General features: G+C 42.7%; 3 protein-coding genes across 4 annotated transcripts; 1 reads left to right on the top strand and 2 right to left on the bottom strand.

Annotated features, from left to right (window-relative positions):
- Positions 1-1,205: 1,205 nt before the first annotated feature.
- LOC311144440 (dynamin-1-like protein) lies at positions 1,206-13,466 on the bottom strand. Of its 2 annotated transcripts, XM_084180455.1 has the most exons (17): positions 13,282-13,466; positions 12,531-12,648; positions 12,220-12,361; positions 11,647-11,693; positions 11,389-11,460; positions 11,194-11,280; positions 10,833-10,995; positions 5,524-5,644; positions 4,411-4,749; positions 3,887-4,007; positions 3,595-3,750; positions 3,383-3,472; positions 3,172-3,270; positions 2,851-2,964; positions 2,628-2,737; positions 2,359-2,518; positions 1,206-2,227 (listed from the first exon to the last, which is right to left on the bottom strand). In XM_084180455.1, exons 2-17 carry the CDS (start codon positions 12,630-12,632, stop codon positions 2,171-2,173), a joined length of 1,980 nt encoding a protein of 659 aa, XP_084036581.1. In that variant the 5' UTR covers positions 12,633-12,648; positions 13,282-13,466; the 3' UTR covers positions 1,206-2,170. The 2 variants fall into 2 exon arrangements, with proteins under 2 accessions (XP_084036581.1, XP_084036582.1); XM_084180456.1 differs by lacking the exons at positions 12,220-12,361; positions 12,531-12,648; positions 13,282-13,466 and adding an exon at positions 11,940-12,186.
- A 1,288-nt stretch (positions 13,467-14,754) lies between these two features.
- Positions 14,755-18,086, top strand: LOC311144452 (ras-related protein Rab-7a-like). Its single transcript, XM_084180472.1, has 6 exons — positions 14,755-14,959; positions 15,580-15,637; positions 15,817-15,943; positions 16,153-16,371; positions 16,717-16,845; positions 17,000-18,086. The coding sequence occupies exons 2-6, from the start codon at positions 15,585-15,587 to the stop codon at positions 17,087-17,089; spliced, it is 618 nt and encodes a 205-aa protein (XP_084036598.1). The 5' UTR covers positions 14,755-14,959; positions 15,580-15,584; the 3' UTR covers positions 17,090-18,086.
- A 91-nt stretch (positions 18,087-18,177) lies between these two features.
- Positions 18,178-20,274, bottom strand: LOC311144454 (ubiquitin-like protein 4A-B). The gene is made up of 4 exons (XM_084180474.1): positions 20,087-20,274; positions 19,538-19,643; positions 19,145-19,338; positions 18,178-18,806 (listed from the first exon to the last, which is right to left on the bottom strand). Exons 1-4 carry the CDS (start codon positions 20,132-20,134, stop codon positions 18,699-18,701), a joined length of 456 nt encoding a protein of 151 aa, XP_084036600.1. The 5' UTR covers positions 20,135-20,274; the 3' UTR covers positions 18,178-18,698.
- Between the last annotated feature and the right edge of the window lie 5,105 nt (positions 20,275-25,379).

Genomic DNA, 25,379 nt, shown 5'->3' with positions numbered 1-25,379 from the left:
GCAAACGGCAGCTGGGGTGAAGTGCACGGCGAGGACGGTTCAAAACAGGCTCCTAGGGGCAGGGCTGAAGTCGTGCAAAGCTAGAAAAAAGCCCTTCATCAATGAGAAGCAAAGAAGAGCCAGGCTGAGGTTTGCAAAATACCATAAGGATTGGACCGTAGAGGACTGGAGTAAGGTCATCTTCTCTGATGAGTCCAATTTTCAGCTTTGCCCAACACCTGGTCGTCTAATGGTTAGACGGAGACCTGGAGAGGCCTACAAGCCACAGTGTCTCGCACCCACTGTGAAATTTGGTGGAGGATCGGTGATGATCTGGGGGTGCTTCAGCAAGGCTGGAATCGGGCAGATTTGTCTTTGTGAAGGACGCATGAATCAAGCCACGTACAAGGTTGTCCTGGAAGAAAACTTGCTTCCTTTTGCTCTGACATTGTTCCCCAACTCTGAGGATTGGATTTTTCCAGCAGGACAATGCGCCATGCCACACAGCCAGGTCAATCAAGGTGTGGATGGAGGACCACCAGATCAAGACCCTGTCATGGCCAGCCCAATCTCCAGACCTGAACCCCATTGAAAACTTTTGGAATGTGATCAAGAGGAAGATGGATGGTCACAAGCCATCAAACAAAGGCGAGCAGCTTGAACTTTGGCACCAGGAGTGGCATAAAGTCACCCAACATCAATGTGAAAGACTGGTGGAGAGCAAGTCACCCAACATCAATGTGAAAGACTGGTGGAGAGCATGCCAAGACGCATGAAAGCTGTGATTGAAAACCATGGTAATTCCACCAAATATTGATTTCTGAACTCTTCCTAAGATAAAACATTAGTATTGTGTTGTTTAAAAATGAACATAAACTTATTTTCTTTGCATTTTTCGAGGTCTGACAACTTTGTTATTTTGACCAGTTGTCATTTTCTACAAATAAATGCTCTAAATGACAATATTTTTATTTGGAATTTGGGAGAAATGTTGTCAGTAGTTTATAGAATAAAAGAAAAATGTTATTTTTACCCAAACACATACCTATAAATAGTAAAACCAGAGAAACTGATAATTTTGCAGTGGTCTCTTAATTTTTTCCACAGCTGTGTATATATATATATATATATATATATATATATATATATATATATATATATATATATATATATATATATATATATATATATATATATATATATATATACATACACACATACATACATACACACATCTATTCAACTCTTTGTGTGTGCTATTCATAAATGTGGTCTCAGTTGTCCAACAAAATGCGAAAGAAGACTAGAAACTTCATATGGAGAAAAGGAATACTGTATTCTATGTTGTGAACATACAACTTCGTTATAGGACTAATATGCTTAAACAGTGCAACTGTACACCTGGAACGATACGTAAATGCGACACGTCAAGAACATACGTCTGTTCTAGCGTACAACTACTGTACCCATCAGCACTGTAGACCAGGTCAAACCAAACCTCTGCAGCATCCCTAAAGACCTGGATCATATTTCAACATTATATTTCAGACAATGCCCACTGTTCAACCTAGGGTTGGTTGTCACCCTCTGTTCATCTTTACAGAATGTTACTTAAAACAAGGGGAAACCTGATACTGACTGATTATACTTACTCTACATATGCGTTCAGAAACTGCTACATGCGTATCAAGCGATCATGGTTTGAGATCACTCTTCCATAAATAGATACCTAATCAATGGAATCAAATGCAACATTACAGCCACAACCTGTGCCATGATCAGATGCAATAAATACTCAAGAAAACAATGTAATACTCCACATTATAAAAAACACATTAACAACCACAACCAAAAGACCGAACAGACATTTAGACAGACGATTGTTGCACTTACTTTGTTTTTGATCATGGTCGTCTCTTTCACATTAAAGCCATCTCAATACAATGGACCAGCTCTGCCTGAGTGTGTTGGTCTCAATCACTCTATTCACAGTGAGACACAATAGTCCAAATCCTCCAGCCATGAGGCCAGTGGACAGAAAAAAGGACGGCTGGATGTTTTATGGTCAGTGTGAGCTCAGTGGTATTGCTATACAGTACCGTAACACACATTCACACCTACAGACACACATACACTCTCACACACACTCTCAAAGACATGCTAACAGTGGAGAACGGTTAGTTACATTGGGCTACCACAGGTGTGTCTCCCGGATCTCCGAGATGATGTTGCTGGCTTTTTGGAGAGCCTGAGGAAGGAGAAAATGGAAGAAAAGAGAGCGATAAGGATACCGGTGTTAAATGGAGAAACAGAAAGTACAACACAAAGTTCATCAGAGTCTACACCCAGTAAGAGTAGGGGTACCAGTAGAACTCGTACCTCCAGCATCTGGGCCACCTCTGTCCTCTGTTGTGCTGTGTCTTGGGACTCGATGAGCAGCCCCTGCAGCAGGTTCTGTTTGTACAGCTGGCCCACCAGCTCACTCTGCAGACGCTCCTTCACAAAGTTCACCAGGAAGTGCATCACCGTCTTGGGCACACTGCAGAAACACAGGTCACAAGACACACAGTTAGCTAGGCCAGAGAAGGCTCAACTCACCACTAACTGCATACCCAAATAACAACACCCCTAGAGCTCTGGTCTCTGACCTGTCCTGAATGCTCTTGCGGACGATGAGGAAGTAGCATTTGATGAGGCGTTGGATGACCTCACAGTCTCTCTGCTCCCGGGCACTCAGCTTGCGGGACACCGGCACTGCCTGGCAAACAGAGCAGGGGTCAGATGTTACAATCTGTCACAGATCTAATCAGATACAGTGCTGCGCTACAGGGTAGTGCTTGGTCAGTTCTGACTGCTGATTCCACTACTCACTGTGTCCAGGAGGTTGATGGCCTGGCCCTTAACAGGGCTGCTGAAACCTGCCACTGGTGCCTTCTCCTCTGCAACTTTCTCATTCTTCCAGTGTTTATCTCCATCCTGCATGCCCTAAAATAGGTGAAATGAGGGGGTCAATTCAATTGATTTGTTCTGGTATCGTGTTAAAGTCACAACTGGCTTATTGAAATTCCTCAAAAGTGTGATGTCCATACTGGCATGAGAAGACAGCATCAGACTCTAGAACCCTCTGGTCAACATTAGGCTCATCTACATGCATGAAAGCAGAGCATGTGCTTTGAGTTGAGACTGAATTACCTGTTGACTGTTGACAGATGCTGAGACCTGAGCAGCATCGGTGAAGTCTGGGTGCTTTGTGTTGATGTAAGCGAGCTCAATTTGAACCAAGTTGTGGACCTGAAACAGATAGGTGCTCAGAATCATCCACGAACACAGACAGACTGCCAGTAAGGAATAGCACTAAATTGTAAAATATAAAATGTAAATTCACAAAAACAAATTGTCTTACCATGTCATTCGTAATGGGCAAGCGCTTCCTGAGTAAACTAGTTACCACCTCCACAATGGAGTCGTGCAGCTTAGGAAACCGAAGGAGCTCCTGACAAACACACAGCATGTCAGGATACATACAGAGACACTATTATATTACAATTTGGTTCAGGGTTGTCAAACATACGAAGTGTATGCTTTGTAGTATGTGTTGTGCAGTGTGTAGCATACCTGTGTGCTGTAGGAGGAGCAGTGCTGGATGATCCTCTGCAGCTCCTCGTGGACCAGCTCCACACAGCGCAGACTGGGCTCCTCCAGACGCTTGATCTGCCTCTTCACCAGCAGCTCAAAGGAGATCTCAGGTACAAAGAGGGCCGGCCGTGGACCCTGCAGCACAGCACAACACACATCTCTATTAACATAACTCGTGATTCTCTACAGACATTAGCTTCATTGGAAAACTATTCAAAGACGTCTGTTTAACCTACACACAGACAATGCGATTGGAGCTGATGGTTATTACCGTAGCATTGCGGATTGCAGTGAGGATATCGAGCTCCGTCAAGCCCCCCAGGGGGTCGATAGACTGAAGAGTGCGGCCAAAGGTCTCATGGAATATGTAGCAGATCCGAGCCCCCCCGCAGCTGACAGGAGAGGACAGAGGAAGCAGAATCAGTGGCTGTATCCGAGGGTTGTCAACATCAAATGCAGTCAGCCAGACTGAGTCAATACTTGCTTCCCACTGCTTGAGGAAATCAATAAAATCAGTGAGCAGTACAAGAGCTATTGAAATGAACCTACAAAATATTAAATGCCAATACATGAACACCTACAAAATTACAATAACCGCCTGCCTAAGTGAAACGCATTCAGCAGAACAATAACCATTGTGTGGTGAGTTTTCTGTCACAAAATGTCTGCTATGCACCATCTAGGTGGTTGCTAAATATTTGGTGGTCAATGAGGAGTTGCTCCAATACAATATAAAATACTGAAAGATAACTGGTGCCTGGATAAAGTAGCCTAAAGTAGTTCAGAACTACTCACAGCTCAGATGTCTGGATGTGCGTGGCGGTGCCCTCGATGGTGTTGCAGTAGTCGCTGGCGAACTTGGTAACGATCTGTAGCAGGGTAGCGCTGTGGTCCTCTACAGGCTGGCCGTAGCTGCTGAGCCGGGCCTGGTACTGGGCACTCAACACCGTCACACGCCTCTTCAGCTCCGGCAAGCAGTCCCTGATGTGGTGCATGAGCAGGCGGCTCAGGGTGCGGGCCAGGTAGCGGGAGCCGCAGCGGGAGGCCAGAGATGGGTAGTGGCGCTGGAGGAAGGCCTGCTCGTCCCGTGCCGTGTCCTCTATGCTCTTCTGGGTGTTGATGTCATGCTGGCTCCTAGCAGGGAGAGACATGGAGGATGACAGCTGGAGTTACAGAAGACTCCACAGTGGCTCTGCATGATCAGATGGTCACCAGCTCCAGCATAGCAGGAAATTATACACCCAAATAGGATGCAGCACTTTTGAAATGGAGGTTACTGTAGCTGTTTCCTTAAAACTAATCTTTAGCACTCTGGAGGAATGTGCTAGGCTGAGGCCCCTATTGACTTCAGACAGCCTTCCCTGGTGGTTGCTATGATTACTAGTGTGAGCTGTCGGTTGAACTAGATTGTCTCTGCTCAGTGAAATGACTTCTGAAAATTACTAATCATTTCAGCCTCGGAGGGGCAGATATATCGTTTTTTTTGCAATTCTGCACCCTTGGCGAAAAATCACTCACATAACTCATACATCAGCCCTATGCTGGAGCACAATGAGTAAGACATTGCACACATTATTTCAGCAGGATGTGTGAGAACAATCTCAAAGTGGGGAGAGATAAAGCTCTAATTGCTGAATGATTGTTTGGCGGATGCAAACAAATTGAGCTGGTGAATAGCAGGGACATCGGAATATTTGTTGTTTATATTTATAAGGTCTCTGAGGGTACTTGAGTTAATTTAACGACCATAATGATTCAGATCCTTTATACTCAAATCAGATGTGATACATTGGTCTAATTATGCCATCTTTCACTGCTATGGGGCTTCATCTTTTTAAGCACCGAGGTGACATCATCCAGTAAGAATTAGGTAAATATGTTAGATATGTTATAGCCATATGGACAAACCTGTTGACCACTCCCACAATTCCGAGCCGCACTGGAATGACCCGACCCAGCAAGACCTCCAAAGCATCTGTCCCTGCATCCATCAGGTCCAGCTTACTGACCACCAGCAGTGTTCTGCGGCCTGCAAGACACAACAGCTGGGTAAAGACACACCCCTTTTTGTCCATGGCTCTTTCTATATATACACACACAATAACAGCACTTGAATGGCACATTTCATTATGTAATCTAAAATGTTTTGTGTATATAGATCAAACCTAGAAAGTAACATTGACCATGTTTATTGACATTTAACACATGTATATCAATGAACAAACAGGGTATCTGCAGGTTCCATGAAGTTTAATTACATTTTTAATGCCACTTGGAATGCAAATTATTTCAAATTTGAAATATGCTTGCACCACACACCTGCTAATATTCCTCTCCAGAAATGAGCCCATGTTGGCAAAAAGTAGTATTTTTAGGGCTGGTTCTTTCACCAAAGGCTATATCCTACATGGCTCATATTATCAAGCAGGTGTGCTATTTTAGCAATGAGCATTCTCCTGTAGCCTAACGGATGTAATAGCATAGCGGCTAGGCAATAGATGGCTGAAGCATGGGGTTGCCCATCTGCATTTGTTTAGGATACCCCAATGACATAATTAGCTAGATCACAAACTCTAAGTGTTTAGAATTTTGCCTTTGATACCAATACCAGATTAGTATAGTGATACTCAATACCATAATGATACCACTGTGAAAAAATGCCTTAAAGTTAAATATACAGAACCGTTACTGTATAAAACACGTGGTCAACTCTCCAGCTGGGGAGCTAGGGCAATAGGTGAGCAGGCTTTTGATCCAGCACTGCTCAAACACACAGTCAGCTTAACAAGGTCCTGTTGAGCAGTTGATTTGTAAAGTCTGGTGTGTTAAGAGTAGGGCTGGAACAAAAGTCTACACATCCAGTAGCTCTCTTGGAGGTATTATGCTATAACATTAGAACATTAGCCTACAACCAAAAAGTCTAAGAAAAGAATTCCCCTTTTCAGTGAATCAGGTATCAAATGGCTATACTTACGAGCAAGGTAGCTAAGCAAGAGGGCTCTAGAACTGACAGTGCCATGTAAGACGTGAAAGAAGTTAGCTATTTCATCTAACATGTTCAGGGAATGCATAATGAATATATTGATGTGCAACATGCCAAAATAGAATCCAGAATAATCAGATATCTTTTTGGATCTTTCGAGATTAATTTGCCTGCATGTTTTTTGTGCATATTGTCCAAGGCCCTAGGCCAGGGTTCTTCAATTCCGGTCCTGGAGGGCCGAAACACCTCTGTTTTTCCATCCTCTCCTTCTAATCAGGGGCTAATTCAGACCTGGGACACCAGGTGAGTGCAATTAACTACCAGGTAGAAATAAAAAACAGAAGTGTTTCGGCCTTCTAGGACCGGAATTGAAGAACCCTGCCCTAGGCTATGCTACATAATTTACCGCCGCAGGAAGTAGGAACTCAAAAAACCTTAGCTAGATTGCTAACTCTAAATATGATATTGTTGCTAGATTGCCATACAATGGATTTAACAGTACATTTTATGTCCTACAAAAACATTACATTGTGTGCCTACAGTGGGGAGAACAAGTATTTGATACACTGCCGATTTTGCAGGTTTTCCTACTTACAAAGCATGTAGAGGTCTGTAATTTTTATCATAGGTACACTTCAACTGTAAGAGACGGAATCTAAAACAAAAATCTAGAAAATCACATTGTATGATTTTTAAGTAATTAATTTGCATTTTATTGCATGACATAAGTATTTGATACATCAGAAAAGCAGAATTTAATATTTGGTACAGAAACCTTTGTTTGCAATTACAGAGATCATACGTTTCCTGTAGGTCTTGACCAGGTTTGCACACACTGCAGCAGGGATTTTGGCCCACTCCTCCATACAGACCTTCTCCAGATCCTTCAGGTTTCGGGGCTGTCGCTGGGCAATACGGACTTTCAGCTCCCTCCAAAGACTTTCTATTGGGTTCAGGTTTGGAGACTGGCTAGGCCACTCCAGGACCTTGAGATGCTTCTTACGGAGCAACTCCTTAGTTGCCCTGGCTGTGTGTTTCGGGTCGTTGTCATGCTGGAAGACCCAGCCACCTTGCGTGCGCTGCAGGATTTTAATCCATGACGGCGTAGTGTGCTACTAATGGTTTTCTTTGAGAATGTGGTCCCAGCTCTCTTCAGGTCATTGACCAGGTCCTGCCGTGTAGTTCTGGGCTGATCCCTCACCTTCCTCATGATCATTGATGCCCCACGAGGTGATATCTTGCATGGAGCCCCAGACCGAGGGTGATTGACCGTCATCTTGAACTTCTTCCATTTTCTAATAATTGCGCCAACAGTTGTTGCCTTCTCACCAAGCTGCTTGCCTATTGTCCTGTAGCCCATCCCAGCCTTACACAGCTCTCTGGTCTTGGCCATTGTGGAGAGGTTGGAGTCTGTTTGATTGAGTGTGTGGACAGGTGTCTTTTATACAGGTAACGAGTTCAAACAGGTGCAGTTAATACAGGTAAATGAGTGGAGAATAGGAGGGCTTCTTAAAGAAAAACTAACAGGTCTGTGAGAGCCGGAATTCTTCCTGGTTGGTAGGTGATCAAATACTTATGTCATGCAATAAAATGCAAATTAATTACTTAAAAATCATACAATGTGATTTTCTGGATTTTTGTTTTAGATTCCGTCTCTCACAGTTGAAGTGTACCTATGATAAAAAATTACAGACCTCTACATGCTTTGTAAGTAGGAAAACCTGCAAAATCGGCAGTGTATCAAATACTTGTTCTCCCCACTGTATATAGGCTACTTGATGTATTAACCGCAAATGGCGCTCTCCGCTCCGTTCTGCATCATCTCAATTACATAACCTACTCCGTTTGTAAAGTGGTGTTATTTCCTCTATATTGACAGTTAAGAAATAATTGTTATACTCTCAAAGCTGAGACTCCACTTTTTTAACAACATTAACAGTTTTAAAAACTGTCTTTCCCACAATTACACTTAGAAATGTTGCTCAACTGTCAGTATGCTTGCACTTATCAGAATGCATCTTTCCCTTCACTCCGTGCGCAAAGTGGAGGGAGGGAGTGAGAACCAGCAGCGAAACAGGGACAGGGCAGATACTTTCATTGCAGGAAGCAGGTTAATGCACATTACTGTTGACTAAATAATGGTTTTAGAACCAAAACATCTGCAGGAACGTTGTGTAGCCTAATCACTGAAATTACCGACGTAAGCCAAATTGCGTCGGTAGGAGAAGGGCAATGTCGGTGTCTGTTTATTGTCCCAGCTCTAGTTAGTGTTGTCTCTCAAATTGTATAGGCTACCTTGCGCTTTCCTCCCTCTCCTCTGGCAACCACCCGACTCACGCTGGCACACGCACATAACGTTCACACACAGAGGCGCACATGTGGTTGGAAAGCTCTGGAAAGTGCGCCTTGACTATTATCTGATGTAAAAAATAAATAAATTAAGCAACGACACAATATCACAGAAACACTGTAGTAAACTTTTAAGACCTTTGAAAACAGAACTAAGGCATTTAAAATCAGATAAATGAATTTAAGACTTTTTAAGGACCCGCCGACACCCTGAAAAATACATCCAGTGCATTCGGAAAGTATTCAGACCCCTTGACTTTTTCCACATTTTGTTACATTACAGCCTTATTCTAAAATTGATTAAAATAGTATTTTTTCCCTCAATCTGCACACAATACCCCATAATGACAATGCAAAAACAGGTTTAGAAATGTTTACTAATTTATTACAAATATAAAACTGAAATATGACATTTACATAAGTATTCAGACCCTTTTCTCAGTACTTTGTTGAAGCACCTTTGGCAGCGATTACAGCCTCCCGTCTTCTTGGGTATGACCCTACAAGCTTGGCACACCTGTATTTGGGAAGTTTCTCCCATTCTTCTCTGCAGATCCTTTCAAGCTCTGTCAGGTTGGATGGGGAGCGTCGCTGCACAGCTATTTTCAGGTCTCTCCAGAGATGTTCGATCGGGTTCATGTCCGGGCTCTGGCTGGGTCACTCAAGGACATTCAGAGACTTGTCCCGAAGCCACTCCTGCATTGTCTTGGCTGTGTGCTTAGGGTCGTTGTCCTGTTGGAAGGTGAACCTTCGCCCCAGTTTGAGGTCCTGAGCACTCTGACGCAGGTTTTTAATCAAGGATTTCTTTGTACTTTGCTCTGTTCATCTTTCCCTCGATCCTGACTAGTCTCCCAGTCCCTGCCGCTGAAAAACATCCCTACAGAATGATGCTGCCAACACCTTCACCGTAGGCATGGTGCCAGGTTTCCTCCAGACGTGACGCTTGGCATTCAGGCCAAAGAGTTCAATCTTGGTTTTATGAGACCAGACAATCTGGTTTCTCATGGTCAGAGTGCTTTAGGTGCCTTTTGGCAAACTCCAAGCGGGCTGTCATGTGCCTTTTACTGAGGAGTGGCATCCGTCTGGCCACTCTACCATAAAGGCCTGATTGGTGGAGTGCTGCAGAGATGGTTGTCCTTCTGGAAGGTTCTCCCATCTCCACAGAGGAACTCTAGAGCTGTTAGAGTGACCATCAGATTCTTGGTCACCTCTCTGACCAAGGCCCTTCACCCCCGATTGCTCAGTTTGGCCGGGCAGCCAGCTCTAGGTAGAGTCTTGGTGGTTCCAAACTTGTTCCATTTAAGAATGATGGAGGCCACTGTGTTCTTGGGGACCTTCAATGCTGCAGAAATGTGTTGGTACCCTTCCCCAGATCTGTGCCTCGACACAATCCTGTCTCTGAGCTCTACGGACAATTCCTTCGACCTCATGGCTTGGTTTTTGCAACTGTGGGACCTTATATAGACAGGTGTGTGCCTTTCCAAATCATGTCCAATCAATTGAATTTACCACAGGTGGACTCCAATCAAGTTGTAGAAACATCTCAAGGATGATCTAAAATGTAACGATCAATGGAAACAGGATGCACCTAAGCTCAATTTCGAGGCTCATAGCAAAGAATCTGAATACTTATGTAAATAAGGTATTTCTGTTTTTTAAAATAAATTTGCAAACATTTTTAAAAACCTATTTTCGCCTCGTCGTTATGGGGTATTGTGTGTAGATTGATGCAGGAAAACATGTATTTAATCAATTTTAGAATAAAGCTGTAACGTAACAAAATGTGGAAAAAGTCAAGGGGTCTGAATACTTTCCGAATGCACTGTATACACTGAAAAGACATGCAGTGAAATATGAAGGAGCATAAGTGTACAGTATGCCTCACCATCTGGGTCGACCTCACGGGCCAGTTTGAGGGCATCAGAGGTGGCCAAGTCAGAGTTGGCAGGAGACACTGAGAGGATAAGGGAGTTGGGGTTGGAGATGAAGGATAGGATCATCTCTTGGACTTGAGCTTCTATGTCCTCTGGCTGGTCTCCAACCGGAACCTAGTAATATAATATAATAATAATATATAAATATAATATGCCATTTAGCAGACGCTTTTATCCAAAGCGACTTACAGTCATGCGTGCATACATTTATACACATTTATTTTCAATGAGTAATGGTATTAATTTTACCATGAGGAACACCATAGTTGTTCATTTTCAAGTTAGTGGGATTAACACACTGGTTGGGCTTACCTTGGTTATTCCTGGCAAGTCAACCAGTGTGAGATTGAGGACATGAGGAGAGAAAATCTTCAAATAGATGGGCTCAGGGCTGATTCCCTATAGGCCACGAGAGAGGAAATGGGATGGAGAGAGAAGCAGATAAAGTAAATCAGTAACTCATAAACTGGAGATAAGCCATGTTTATCTACAACAATGTATACATACCTTGTTGCCGCCTGAGCTACGCTCAGTCTCTTCTTCAATCTCCTTGCGAATCTCCAGGAAATCTGTGAAAATCTATAATGCAAACAGAGATGGGATACTGAAATATCGACTTCACCAACACCACTAGCAGCATGACGTTAGGAGATACAGTACCAAGTCTCTCAGACAATGTAATGCCCTACTGCAAATATGAAATACTCAATGTGCAGTGCATAACAATACAATTGATTTGTGCATAGCGAAGACGGTGCCACATACCTGGTTCTTGCTATGGAGGAACGTGCCCCATTCATCAGCCTTGATCCCTTGACAAAATATAAAAGATTGAGTGTAAAATCATATGCAAACAGAAAGGAAATATTCGTATCACATAAAAAACAGACTTTGATGGGGTTTATCAGTATAGAAGACGAAATATGACAGAGACAAAGAGTTTGTAAGTTGATGTGATGATTAGACAGAGGAAATGAAAGACGATGAGGATGATAAGACGATATTAAGATGAATGACAACGCAACAGGTCCATGCAGATAAACTATGGAAGTAAAGACCTGGGTAGCTGTTTGCATTTTGTTTTACCCCATTTCCTGAGAAAAGTGAAGAAGAAGGGATGGTAAATATCATGTTAGAAAAGAGAGAAAATCTCAAAGACCACTTGGGCTTTATCCAATGAGTGAAATTACATGAATGTGAGCTAATATTGAAATTCATTGAGTAAATGTCGACTGCACTGGCTTTGATTTGTTTCAGTGTGTCCAGTGTATCAGCGAGAAGCAACATGAGGCAGCTTTTAAAGTGACAATCACATCTGTTTCTGTGTCAAGTCCATACCATTTTCTTGCAGCCTCCTCTCTGCCAATGGGGGCACATTCACCAGCTGCAACACTAGGGGTCGCCGTGTGACTATGCCTGATCCCCGGGGCAGAAAATCCTTTCCAACCAGGCTCTCCAACACAGAACTCTTGCCGCTGCTCTGTCATGGGAAGAGATGAGATCGATTTTAGAAAGGCTTTTCAACACTTAGCTACATGAATGATTCATTGCTATTATTTATACTTTGATATGTTCATTTCAACAATGACACAATTCCCCAGTGTAACAGGTAACAACAGTTGATTCTTGCATTTTGATTCTGTACTGACCTGCGAGCCAACCACCACTATCTGAGGCAGCTGGATGATCTCTGCCCCCACTGTCAGGAAGACTTCCTGGAGCCGGTTGATGATGGGAATAAGAGTCTCCATTTCTTAGGGCTGTACACTACAGTTGGCAAAAGAAAGTGAAAGAAGCAATGGTGAGATTATAAACATATGGTACACAGGAGTCTCCTTAATCCTCTACAAAGGCAAAAACAAGAGACCTCTTGCAGATGGATAAGAATGTGTAACGTTAGCAAGCAATAAAAATAAACTACACAATAGCTTAACAGTAGTGTTTGTTGTTGTGATTCATAAGCTCTCGTGATGATAACCAACATTACATAAGAAAGGCCCACGGGTGGTCATGTGGAAGGGAGAGGGAAGGGATTCAGGCCCTACTGAGAGACAAAACTGGAATCGTTTGATTTGAGGTTGATCGCTGATAAGTGGGCAAAGTCCAAGATAGGTCTGGCTAGCTTTGAATATAGCATATCTAGCTAGCTAGCCAGCTAACGTTAGTTAACCCAGTTTGCTTATGACCCCCCCCCTAATTTCGCAAACTAGCCAGACATTTAGCATTGTCAAGTCTGCATATCTATCGGTATGCAAAATGATTTGGCTATTTTTTACATTGTTATGAAGGGGAACAAACGGAGATGTTGCTGGACTTCCTAGTTTAGCCGATTAAGGCCAAGATGTTCTGATGAGGAAGCAGGGAAAGGGAAAGTGGCTAACGCTTTAGATTTTTCCTTACCGGAGAACACGGTGAATATTATCCTCTCAATCCAACAAGACCGTGCTCACTTCATACTGCAATGATAGCTAGCTACAGTAACTGAAGTTCTGTATTATCTACAACTCAGCGTTATCTGTATTTTAAGCGAATACAAACCGGGTTGTATTCAAGGCTGTCATTGAAAATTCGGTGTTCTTCGCGTCATTTTAGAAAGAGGTGATTGGTCACACAACGTTTTTCGTATATTATACTGTTAGCTGATTGGTTTAAATACAGTCTGTCATCATTTTGACAACGCCCTACACACGCAACTCCCTCCTCTTTTTCCAAGTGTCATCACACGTTTTTATTTATTTTTAAAAATAAAAATATATATAACAAAAAACATTTGTCTGTAAATATTCCAACTACGGTCCAAATATATATGCCCCCATTCTCATCGACGGGGCTGTAGTGGAACAGGTTGAGAGCTTCAAGTTCCTTGGTGTCCACATCACCAACGAACTATCATGGTCCAAACACACCAAGACAGTCGTGAAGAGGGCACGACAAAGCCTATTCCCCCTCAGGAGACTAAAAAGATTTGGCATGGGTCCTCAGATCCTCAAAAAATTCTACAGCTGCACCATCGAGAGCATCCTGACTGGTTGCATCACCGCCTGGTATGGCAACTGCTTGGCCTCTGACCGCAAGGCACTACAGAGGGTAGTGCGTACGGCCCAGTACATCACTGGGGCAAAGCTCCCTGCCATCCAGGACCTCTATACCAGGCGGTGTCAGAGGAAGGCCCTCAAAATTGTCAAAGACTCCAGCCATCCTAGTCATAGACTGTTCTCTCTGCTACCGCACGGCAAGCGGTACCGGAGTGCCAAGTCTAGGTCCAAAAGACTTCTCAACAGCTTCTACCCCCAAGCCATAAGACTCCTGAACAGCTAATCATGGCTACCCGGACTATTTGCACTGCCCCCCCACCCCATCCTTTTTACGCTGCTGCTACTCTGTTAAGTATTTATGCATAGTCACTTTAACTCTACCCACATGTACATATTACCTCAACTACCTCAACTAGCCGGTGCCCCCGCACATTGACTCTGCAACGGTACCCCCCTGTATATATAGCCTCCCTACTGTCACTTTATTTTACTGTATATATAGCCTCCCTACTGTCACTTTATTTTACTTCTGCTCTTTTTTTTCTCAACACTTTTTTTGTTGTTGTTTTACTCTTACTTTTTTTGTTTAAAATAAATGCACTGTTGGTTAAGGGCTGTAAGTAAGCATTTCACTGTAATGTCTGCACCTGTTGTATTCGGCGCATGTGACCAATAAAATTTGATTTGATTTGATTTGATATATATATAAAAAAGTATAAGTACACTTAACGTCAGCCCCTTGTGACTGGAACCCAAATGCGTGTTCACGAGAGTCAGCATGCCACAAAACGTGTGCAAATTTGCTTCGTGGAAGTCCAATCCAGCTCCGTTACAGATCAGATAATCACAGCATACTGCCCGGACCGACTCGTGAACAAGCCGCACACCTTCTGATTAAAAACAGCAGAGGGTTGTATGTCTAGACAAGATAGACAAACCTAGTCTGATAGACAATACCAATTTTAATCAACGTAGTTAGTTAATGAGAATTATTCAAGAGAACAACAGTTTCCCCTCTGCATCTGTCTAACGCAAAGTAAAAGGTAAACGATTTGATTTTCCCTAAAAGCTAGCCAGCTAGCCAACGTTAGCTAACTGTTAGTTAGCTAATATGTGTCAGGTCATGTGGAAATTGAATAGTTAGCAAAAATCTGGGTTACCACGATTGGTCTCTTCTGTAAATCATGATTCATGGTCAAAGCCCGTCACACATTGGAACCCAAACATCCTGCATTGATGCTGCTCTGATAACGGATAACAGCAAAGATTTTGTATAACTAACCCAAGATGGACCACAGCCTTTCATTTCCAATGGAACAAATGCATCATAGTGGGCGGAACAAGCAAGGAGGTGTCATAGCCAAGCACGAGCTAGCGAGATCCTATTGGCGGGTTCTAGCATATATTTGCATATTTCAATTAGGGAACGAGTACGCTGTGGATTTCGGGTGTGCAATAACTAAATTCGCCCTTACACTCCTAAAGAAAGCAATTTTTTGAAACTTTGGCAAAGGATAAAGTCTACAAATACTTCAAATAACGCCAACCAGATACTTCAGATGTATACATCTGGTGAAACATCTGGCTCATTGTTCTATCTGTGGTAACCGTGACCTAATCCTAACTGATGCACTGAAATTGCTTACCCATATTCTCTCATCAGCAAATATGACGTCTCGGAAGAAGGTTCTACTCAAGGTGATCATCCTTGGAGACTCAGGGTAAGTAGAACATTTGCAGTGTGAAACCTGTTCATTCCAAATTGTCCTTCCCACACATCGCATCCTTCATGTACATTGGGTTCCCCTCATTTTTGGGTAAAGGTGCCTAAAGATGCTTTTATCTAATTTTGTCCCTGCCTGTTTGCTCATCACTCTCCTCTCTATCTCCACACTGACAGAGTTGGGAAGACCTCTCTCATGAACCAATATGTGAATAAGAAGTTCAGCAATCAGTATAAGGCCACAATCGGTGCTGACTTTCTTACCAAAGAGGTGACGGTGGATGACAGGCTTGTGACAATGCAGGTAATGGACTCATCTCTATCCTTGACCATGCACATCTTCCATAACCCCTCCTCTGTATTGTGTCCCAATACCATAAGTCTAAGCCTAATATAAATGTATACAACTAAACATTTTAGTCAAACCTTTCTCTATGTAACATGGTCCCTTTGGATATGTATTGAGGTGCATGTAGTGGTGAGTTCAGTTGTGAATTTCATCCTTTCTACTAGATCTGGGACACTGCAGGGCAGGAGAGATTCCAGTCATTGGGCGTTGCTTTCTATCGAGGTGCAGACTGTTGTGTCCTTGTGTACGATGTTACTGCTCCAAACACCTTCAAGACTCTTGACAGCTGGCGCGATGAGTTCCTGATTCAAGCCAGCCCCCGTGACCCAGATAACTTTCCCTTTGTTGTGCTCGGCAACAAGATTGACTTGGAGAACAGGCAGGTCTGTGCATATGCCCAAATATGTGAATTATATGAAGTTGTGCCATCAAATCAAATGTTATTTGTCACATGCGCAGAATACAACCGGTGTAGATTTTTTACCATGAAGTGCTTACTTAAGAGCCCTTTCCCAACAATATAGAGTTAAAAAGTAAAAAAATGTGCAAAAAATAAATAGTAACAATAAAATATGAATAACCAGACTATATACAAGGAGTACCGGTACTGAGTCAATGTGCAGGGGTACAAGGTAGATGAGGTAATATGTACATGTGTAGCCTCAGATAGTTTTTTGTTTGCTGTGTGAAATGTCATTTGTTAATATGAATATTATATTACTGACCAGGTGACGACCAAGCGAGCCCAGGCGTGGTGTACGAGTAAGGCCAGTATCCCATATTTCGAGACAAGTGCAAAGGAGGCCATCAACGTTGATCAAGCCTTCCAAACTATTTGCCGAAATGCTCTCAAACAGGTAGGCCTATGCTGATTGAATTTGGATCATGTTAAACTCATGACGCAGCTTTCACACTTTAAGAACAATTTATTGATGCAGATACAAGCATGCATTCACTTTGGAACTTTTTTGAAGGCATTAACCTGCCATGTTTTCCTGTCCTCATTATTAGGAGTCAGAAGTGGAGACTTATGATTTCCCAGATCAGATCAAACTGAGGGATGACAGACCAGCCTCCTCCAGTGATGGCTGCAGCTGCTGAGGAAGGGAGGAAACATGACAGATATACACATTGTTTGATTGAAGGGGGGATTACAAGAATGTACATTCGTACCATTTTGTCTTCACATATGCAAGATCTCAGACGAAAAATGCAAAATCATCCCCCCTACCCCCCGTTTTTCTCTTTGAAGTTCATGTGGCAGGAACTGAAACATCAGTTACATCAATATCAGTATTTTCTCCAAGACAACGTGCTTTGTATTTGTCAAACATTTAGTTTTTGATACTCTCATCAGTCCTGCAATAATGTATGTTATGTCGGGGAGACATCCGATGTATTCTCCCTTATCAACGTGCCTTCCATTTCCTTGTGGTCTCTGTGCTAGCTCATTGTGTTTGTTGTCATGGTAGTCATAACTATAATGGTTCCTCTTTAAAGAACTTGGTGTCACATTTATCTGCACTACTATTGTATTTCCTCTTCAAGGTGAAGAATTATGTACAGCATATTTGCATGAACAGTGGAGAAGAAATGGTAGACAGTTTTAAGCTGCTGATCTGAAATGATGTAAATTGTACAAATGGGACTCAAGTGTGATCATGTGTGTGTGTGTGTGTGGGGAGAGAGGAAACAAAGCTATCACTAGTAAATCCAATATGATCAGCAGTGTATGCTTTCTAATATGGATAATGCACCAGAGGCAAATTCCTGTTATCATATTGATTGTTCCAAACTGGACATCTTGTTTGATGGGAGTTGAAATAGCTTTTCCCAGTTTAAGATGTTACACTTGCAGGCCAAAGCACATCCTGCTATCATAGATAAGGCAGCATCTCTCTCTCACACATGCAATCTGACCTCTTATGTTATTTTTTTACCTTTGTATAATATATATATATAAATACAACTATATGAACGTCCACATCAATTTTATATAAAAATTGTTATGGTTGTTGTAAGTAGTAGTTGAATAGAGTCCCTATATCTTAATATAAATGGTTAAATATAATAAAAAGGTACAATTATGACTAAATACTATTTGAGGTAGATTATGCTATATTCAGTGTTTTATTTTATGCTAGGCGCCTAAGCCTATTGAGTACTTGAAATGAAGGTAAAAACAGTCAAAACCTTAATTTTTTTAATGCTTGTATAAACACAATATATACAAATCATACAATGACTGCATTGATCAACATTAACCAGAACTCACCTTCTTACAGATAGTGTTTTCTGTAAACTATCATTCATTTCCAACACATTGCTTATAAATAAGAACTTCCATAATTACTCAGTGTCCTCTTGTAACGTGACGTAGCAGCCACAGATAACTTTAGACCAACAGTCAAAAGCTATTGGCTCTCGTTTCAGTCTGATTTGATCAAGTGAAAATATCCTATTAATTGTACAGGAATGTCTGGAGAAAACAAAGAAAACAATCATTAAGACAGGCTGTGATCTGAAAGCTTTGCAGCTACACTATAGTCAACATTTCATGTTATCCCTGTACAATTAAACCTTTATCAGGCTGACAAGGGATTCTCAGCATGAAAGTACATTTACACCATCTCCCCTGCCATGCTCTTTTAAAATTGACCCACTGCTCCTCTGAATCGCCAGAATACCGTCAAGTCAGACAGGCAGGCTTTCAATCCATGTAGGATGTGTCCATGCCCTCACTGTCTGGGTGAAGCAGTCGCCCGGCCAGGCGCTCAATATCATCCAGACTGAGTTGCCGAAGTGAACGTTCATAATCCTTGTGGAAGAGAAAGCAGTGTTAATCGATAGCCTGAGAATGATAAAATCATTCATACAGTACAAAAGTAGTACCTGCAGTCTCAAGATGAGAACATTAAGTGAATTCTGTACTTCAGCGAAAGTATGTGGAGGGATAGTCTTACACACTTAATTGGTAATTATTGATGTAGTGTAGAAACTGAAGGCATTCAATGGGTGTGCATGCAAAGTAACTCATACTCTGAAATCAGAATAATGTACATTTCTTGAATGTGTTGTTTTGTTGGCGAGTATGATAAGATCTATGGATATGGACCAACAGCTACCTACTCTTGTTAATGGAAATACTGTCTGTACCTTGATTAACTGTTCTTGCACTTTAGCTGCATCTGCAGGGCTGAAGTGTTTCGCCAGGACAGTGGCCAGAGTCTGCCACACCCCACTGACTGCACAGCAACTGCTAGCCATCCCACTCCTCTCCCCTGCTGGACGAACCACCAAGTTTAACTTGGCCTCTGGCCCAATGGAATAATCACTCAATCTGTGTTCATCTGTAAGGAAAATGGACAAAGATGTGTATGGCTTTGTGATAGATGTACAGGTATGAATGTTATAAAGAATATTCAAGAATGCAGCGGGTCAATGTGTAACTTGGTAGATTCAGTGATGTCACATCCTCATGCACAGCTGCCGTACATCGACAACGCAAGGTTGTGTATGATTAGCTACAGTAGTTGGCCTCATAGGTACCTGCAAGGGCTTTCCCCTTGTAAAGCAATCGCTGCTGATTTGCAGGTATATTCAAACGTTCAGACACCAGTTCTTTCACCGTAGAGACTTTTTCATCTTCTGTGACCTGAAATTGTGACAGATAAAAAAACGGACATTTAATATTCTTGACAGTATTGATGTAATAGCGACAGCTCAATCACATTGCTATTGCTGAACAATTCCTCTTGACATACTGACCATATCTACAGCAGGCACATTCTCTTCCCTAGTTCTGGTTTGGTCTACTAAGATAGGACTAACGCCCTGAACCGCAGAGCCACTGCTACGAACATGAAAGCTAGCTAGCTAGCCGACTCTGCTTTTGTTGCTAGCTTCATTTCCTGTAGCTAAATAATCAAGTTACAGACATGCTGTGAACACCCTCTGTATCAAGACACTCAGTAACTAGCTACAACAAATAGACATTTCCTTTAAAATGTTAGCCCGTGATGCAGGAAAACAGCAGTAGCAGCTAGCTGACATAGCTAGCTACCGGCTCCGGTCTTCCTATTGCTCATAAATGCTTACCTCTACATTGCACTCCTTTCCTTGAAGTGGTTTTACAGTTAGAATCATTGTATTGACTGTGTAATTGAGAACAATTCAACGTTATGATAACAGGTGTGTTGTTTCTCCAAACAGCCCAAACCTTATCAGCAATCCATGTTCTAGTTACTTCCCAACTGCTTTTACTACGCAATATGCGCGTGCTGTGCGGAATATGGATTGACCAGTCAGGTCAGTAGATGCGGTACTTATTCTTCGATGAGGTTTAACGGCGGTTGGCAGCCAATAAATGTTGCACTATCGCCACCTACTACACTGGAGTATAACTCCCTTATACTTTGCTTTAAAAAAAAAAAAATACAACAAACACCCTAACTTTACATTTTAGTCATTTAGCAGACGCTCTTATCCAGAGCGACTTACAGTTAGTGAATACATATATATATATTTTTTTTTATACTTGCCCCCCGTGGGAATCAAACCCACAACCCTGGCATTGCAAACGCCATGCTCTATCAACTGAGCTACATCCCTGCCGGCCATTCCCTCCCCTACCCTGGACGACGCTGGGCCAATTGTGCGCCGCCCATGAGTCTCCCGGTCGCGGCCGGCTGCGACAGAGCCTGGATTCGAACCAGGATCTCTAACATCAAATACTACACTCACAATTTTTTTAATAATAATAATAACTACCGTACTCCACTATTTAAATCTATTTATTCCTCCTTCAAGGCCAACAGCCTGAAAGCATGGGACACCACCACGTAACACACCCTGTAACTCTTCTGATGTCAAGTCTCGCACACCCAAATACCTCTCTGCAGCTGCCACCACAACCTCTATTTTCTGCGATTTACGTTCCATCCCTGCAGTACAGTTGATAACCATTGCTATAAATGCCAAAAATCCAATCTTACTGAAACATATATCACTTGTTGGTTTATCCCTCTGTGCTGGTACATATCTACTACTCACACCACTCCTCTCAGGATTCCTCCCCCTTGACCCATCTTCCTCTAATTTCTTCACTGCCTCAGCATATGACAACTTCTGCACTACTCTAACCCTGGAAACCTCAACCTGCCTCTCTCACACCAGACATTTCGGATCCCCTACAATTAACACATTCCACTACTTTCCCCAATGCTACACATTCATTTGTCTCATGCCCTTCTGCACACTTCTCACACCAAGGAACCCCCCTCCTACACACTGCTGCCACATGCCCATAAGCTTGACACCTGTAACAACGTAATGTATTCGGCACAAAAGCTCGCACCGGATAGCTTATATATCCTAACATCACTTTGTCGGGCAAAGAATCAACATCAAAACTCACGCCACCTCGTCTGCGTCGCACCAAATGACGAGCATCACAAACACTGGGAATCTTCCCCTTCAGTTGGTCAGCTTTCACATTTACTGCTACCCCAGTAATCACGCCTTTCAATGCGCCCTTTTCTTGAGAGCAAAACAATTCATATTTCTTGCCCCCATTCGTTTAACACGGAGCGCCTGCTCCCTCTGACCAGCAGAAACACAAACAATTATCACTAGACCACTTCTGGTTACCCTTACAGCACCCAACTCTGTTTTCACCCACGCTGAAACCACAAATGATTCAGCCAAAAGGCAAGTGTCCAGTTTTTCCAAAAACTCAATCCTACTGTCACAGACTCTTCTTTATCCTGACCCTCAGTGCAACCTCGGGCTCCGAGAACTTTACCACACCTACCACCTCCGATACTTCGCCCTCATTCACTTCAATTTCTCCTCCTGTCTTCAACTCACTCTGTTTACACTTTCTACCATTCTTCTTTACCAAACCATCTCCCTTTTTCCCACAATTTTTAACTGACTCAAGCTCACCCTCTTCCTCCCTCTCTCTCTTAGACCTCTTCTGCCTCTCCTTTTCTATCCATTCCTCCTCCGTATTCCAAGTATAACTCTCTTTATGATAGTACTGCACTTCTCCTGACATACATCTAGTTCTTGCCTTGTCTAGGGACAACATTTCTCCTCCGACTCCCCCTACTCTTCCAATTTCCCCCTACGTCCAATACGATACATTGTACTGATTTCTTTGTTATGTAGACCCTCAAACACTGAAGTCAAACATGTTTGTTTTCATGTGACGCACATCCTTTCCAAACCAGTAGATGCGGTAATCTGCAGCCCCGCTACTTATGGCCTGGAGAAATATAACTTAACGCTCTCAAATTCGTAGATGCAGGAATTGTGCATGATGATATTACAATTGTTTTAAACATTTTCATCATGCTTTTGATATGGAGAGCATATTACACAAATGAACATATTATTTGTTTATAACATTAGGCAACAACATTAGAAATGTTTGAACTTGCTCATCAAATTCTTCAGAAAAATTCCTTAGAGAGGAAGTGCCACAATGCCATATTGTAATATGATAACATGACATCCACAATTTTACCTACAAGTGCTCATATCTGTGGTCACCTGTCTGTTTTAGAAACTTTTGGAGAACACCCCCTTAATATTGAGCTGTCATGATAGAGTATACCTAATTACACTGGCCGTTTTAGAGCACTTTAACCCCGGGCGCATAGTAACCCGCGCATACAAGTCAATGGGGAAATACCTCTAATGACAGAGTTCCGCTACTTGAAGAGACTCATAGCTACTCCCAGCTTTTACTTGTTTATTTTTTGGGGGCGTTTACCTGCGTTTTGGGGAGAGGGGCTGACGCCCAGAGAGGGGGCCCGACCCGCGGTCGAGGACACCAGGGGATGCCACTACATCCAGCCAGTTGGAGGTGGGAGAGGGCCGGAAGGGCATAGCCGCGGGAAGTAGGGGTGCTGAGTGTGCTGCAGAACCCCCCCCCATTGAAGACAATAATCGCAACACCCTCACCTCCAAACTACTTCTTGCGGCTATGCGGAAGGGGCTGGGGCCGACCCAGTGAGGGGGGGCCAACCCTTGACCGCGGCCTAAGGGGGTGCAACTACATCCAGTCAGCTCCTTGCCCCAGAGGGCTGGAGAGGGCTGGACCGACCCAGTGAGGGGGGGCCCTACCCGCACGCCCACCAGGGGGCGCCACTACATCCCAGTCCCAGCTCTAGGCCTCAGCCTGCCCTCCACAAAACAGAGGGACAAAAAAAGGGAATTTTGTCCTACTCTTCCATGCAGAACAGCTTTAACTCAGCAACATTTGTGGGTTTTTGAGCATAAACTGCTCGTATCAGGTCCTGCCACAACATCTCAATCGGGTTTAGGTCTGGACTTTGACTAGGCCATTCTAAAACTTGAAATGGGTTGCTTTTTGGCCATTCTGAGGTAGACTGGCTTGTGTGTTTTGGAGCAGACTTCTTGGATCTGCAAGAACCCCAGCTTTACTAATGATTCAGCACTACGCAAATTGGTTTAATCATTTATTTACTAGCTAACTAAATAATAACACAGAATAACATACACACTTAATACATGAGAAAAAGTCCCTAGCGGACAAACAACAACATGACTGCTTGGTTACCAAAAGGGAGGGGTAGAGAGAGAGAGAGAAAGAGAGACAAAGAGAAAGAGACACTTATCGTTGATACATTTGGAAACTACCCTCAAAGTAATCATAATGCTTTTCTCACGAACCATCGCCCGTTTCGAGTAAGAAATCATGAATATCATGTATATCTCTGTTGAAACCAAGCCTTCTTGGAAAGGAGGTTTTGGCTGGGTCTTCGCTCAGCTCACTTGTAAGGCTCTGATTGTCCTGTGGATGTAAGGCTCTGATTGTCCACAAGGGTGAACAGATGATCTCTGCATGTGTATTTCCCACCGTAAAGCATTGAGAAGGAGGTGTTATGGTGTGGGGGTGCTTTGCTGGTGACACTGTCTGTGATTTATTTAGAATTCAAGGCACACTTAACCAGCATGGCTACCAAAGCATTCTGCAGCGATACGCCATCCCATCTGGTTTGAGCTTAGTGGGACTATCATTTGTTTTTCAACAGGACAATGACCCAACACACCTCCAGGCTGTGTAAAGGCTATTTGACCAAGAAGGAGAGTGATGTGTGCTGCATCAGATGTCCTGGCCTCCACAATCCCCCGACCTCAACCCAATTGAGATGGTTTGGGATGAGTCGGTCCACAGAGTAAAAGAACAGCAGCCAACAAGAGCTCAGCATATGTGGGAACTCCTTCAAGACCAGGTGAAACTGGTTGAGAGAATGCCAAGAGTGTGCAAAGCTGTCATCAAGGCAAAGGGTGGCTATTTGAAGAATCTCAAAAATATATTTAGATGTGTTTAACACTTTTTTGGTTACTACATGATTCCATATGTGTTATTTCATAGTTTTGTTGTCTTCACTATTATTCTATGATTCTACAATGAGAAGGTTTGTCCAAACTTTTGACTGGTACTGTATATCACGATATCTCTTAATATTGGCCACCATTATTTGGGATATTTAAGTGATATAAAATAAAAGTGAACTATAACTGACAAGAATGAGTAGTTTAGGTTAATTTCCCATCCTTTGTGGGCTCTACCTGTCCAGCCTGGTCTCATAGACTAGACGTAATATAGTAAATGTAAATCCGGTATCCGCAAATTAGTATATGTTACGTTTGGTATATTTACATAAGACAGATGGTTACTTAGGCAAAAATGAAAGTAGGGTGGTTGGTCGCGCATATAACGTGAATGTCTAGGAACATCTTGCGAGTCCGAATATCATCACGGACAACTTTAGTATTTTAGATAACTAGCAACTTTTCAACTACTTACTACTTTTTAGATACTTTGCAACTACTTAGCATGTTAGCTAACCCTTCCCCTAACCCTAACCCTAACCTTAACCCTTTTAGCTAACCCGTCCTCTAACCCTAACCTTAACCCTTTAACCTAAATCCTAAACCCTAACCCCTAGCCTAGCTAACGCTAGCCAGCTAGCTAACGTTAGCCCCCTAGCTAGAATTTATAACATATTATATGTTTTGCAAATTCATAATATATAGTCTGTTTAGCAAATTCGTAACATATAGTACGTTTTGCGAATTCGTAACATATTCTACGAAATGGGTGATGGACATCCACAAATGAATACATACCATACGAAACGTAACATATCATACTAAATGGAGTGTCTCAGATTTACGTACAGAATAACATGAAATGCTCTCAGACCAGGCAGCAGTGTCAAGCAGCAGAACCATGCATTTGCCGATGTAGGCTACTGTTAGCTGATAATGTTAACTTTGCAAGCTACCAGTAGAAACTCTGTACAGTTGGCTAAACATAGTGGTAAGTTGACCTAATGTACTTTTTTTCCCAAGC

Source organism: Coregonus lavaretus, assembly GCF_964263955.1.
Source record: "Coregonus lavaretus genome assembly, chromosome: 17".
Classification (NCBI taxonomy): Eukaryota; Metazoa; Chordata; class Actinopteri; order Salmoniformes; family Salmonidae; genus Coregonus; species Coregonus lavaretus.
This window is presented reverse-complemented; position numbering and strand designations above follow the sequence as displayed.

Bases quoted from the DNA above. Each gene is read 5' to 3' on its own strand.
- LOC311144440 (XM_084180455.1), bottom strand. From the start codon at position 12,632: ATGGAGACTCTTATTCCCATCATCAACCGGCTCCAGGAAGTCTTCCTG. The intron at 4,750-5,523 runs GTTTGTCCATAT...TCTCCCTGCTAG, and splicing joins ATTGTGGGAGTGGTCAACAG to GAGCCAGCATGACATCAACA. The intron at 3,271-3,382 runs GTAAGACAATTT...TATCTGTTTCAG, and splicing joins TGCCCATTACGAATGACATG to GTCCACAACTTGGTTCAAAT.
- LOC311144452 (XM_084180472.1), top strand. From the start codon at position 15,585: ATGACGTCTCGGAAGAAGGTTCTACTCAAGGTGATCATCCTTGGAGAC. The intron at 15,944-16,152 runs GTAATGGACTCA...CCTTTCTACTAG, and splicing joins ACAGGCTTGTGACAATGCAG to ATCTGGGACACTGCAGGGCA. The intron at 16,846-16,999 runs GTAGGCCTATGC...CCTCATTATTAG, and splicing joins GCCGAAATGCTCTCAAACAG to GAGTCAGAAGTGGAGACTTA.
- LOC311144454 (XM_084180474.1), bottom strand. From the start codon at position 20,134: ATGATTCTAACTGTAAAACCACTTCAAGGAAAGGAGTGCAATGTAGAG. The intron at 19,339-19,537 runs GTACCTATGAGG...TTTTCCTTACAG, and splicing joins CAAGGGGAAAGCCCTTGCAG to ATGAACACAGATTGAGTGAT. The intron at 18,807-19,144 runs GTACAGACAGTA...CTCTTCCACAAG, and splicing joins TGCAAGAACAGTTAATCAAG to GATTATGAACGTTCACTTCG.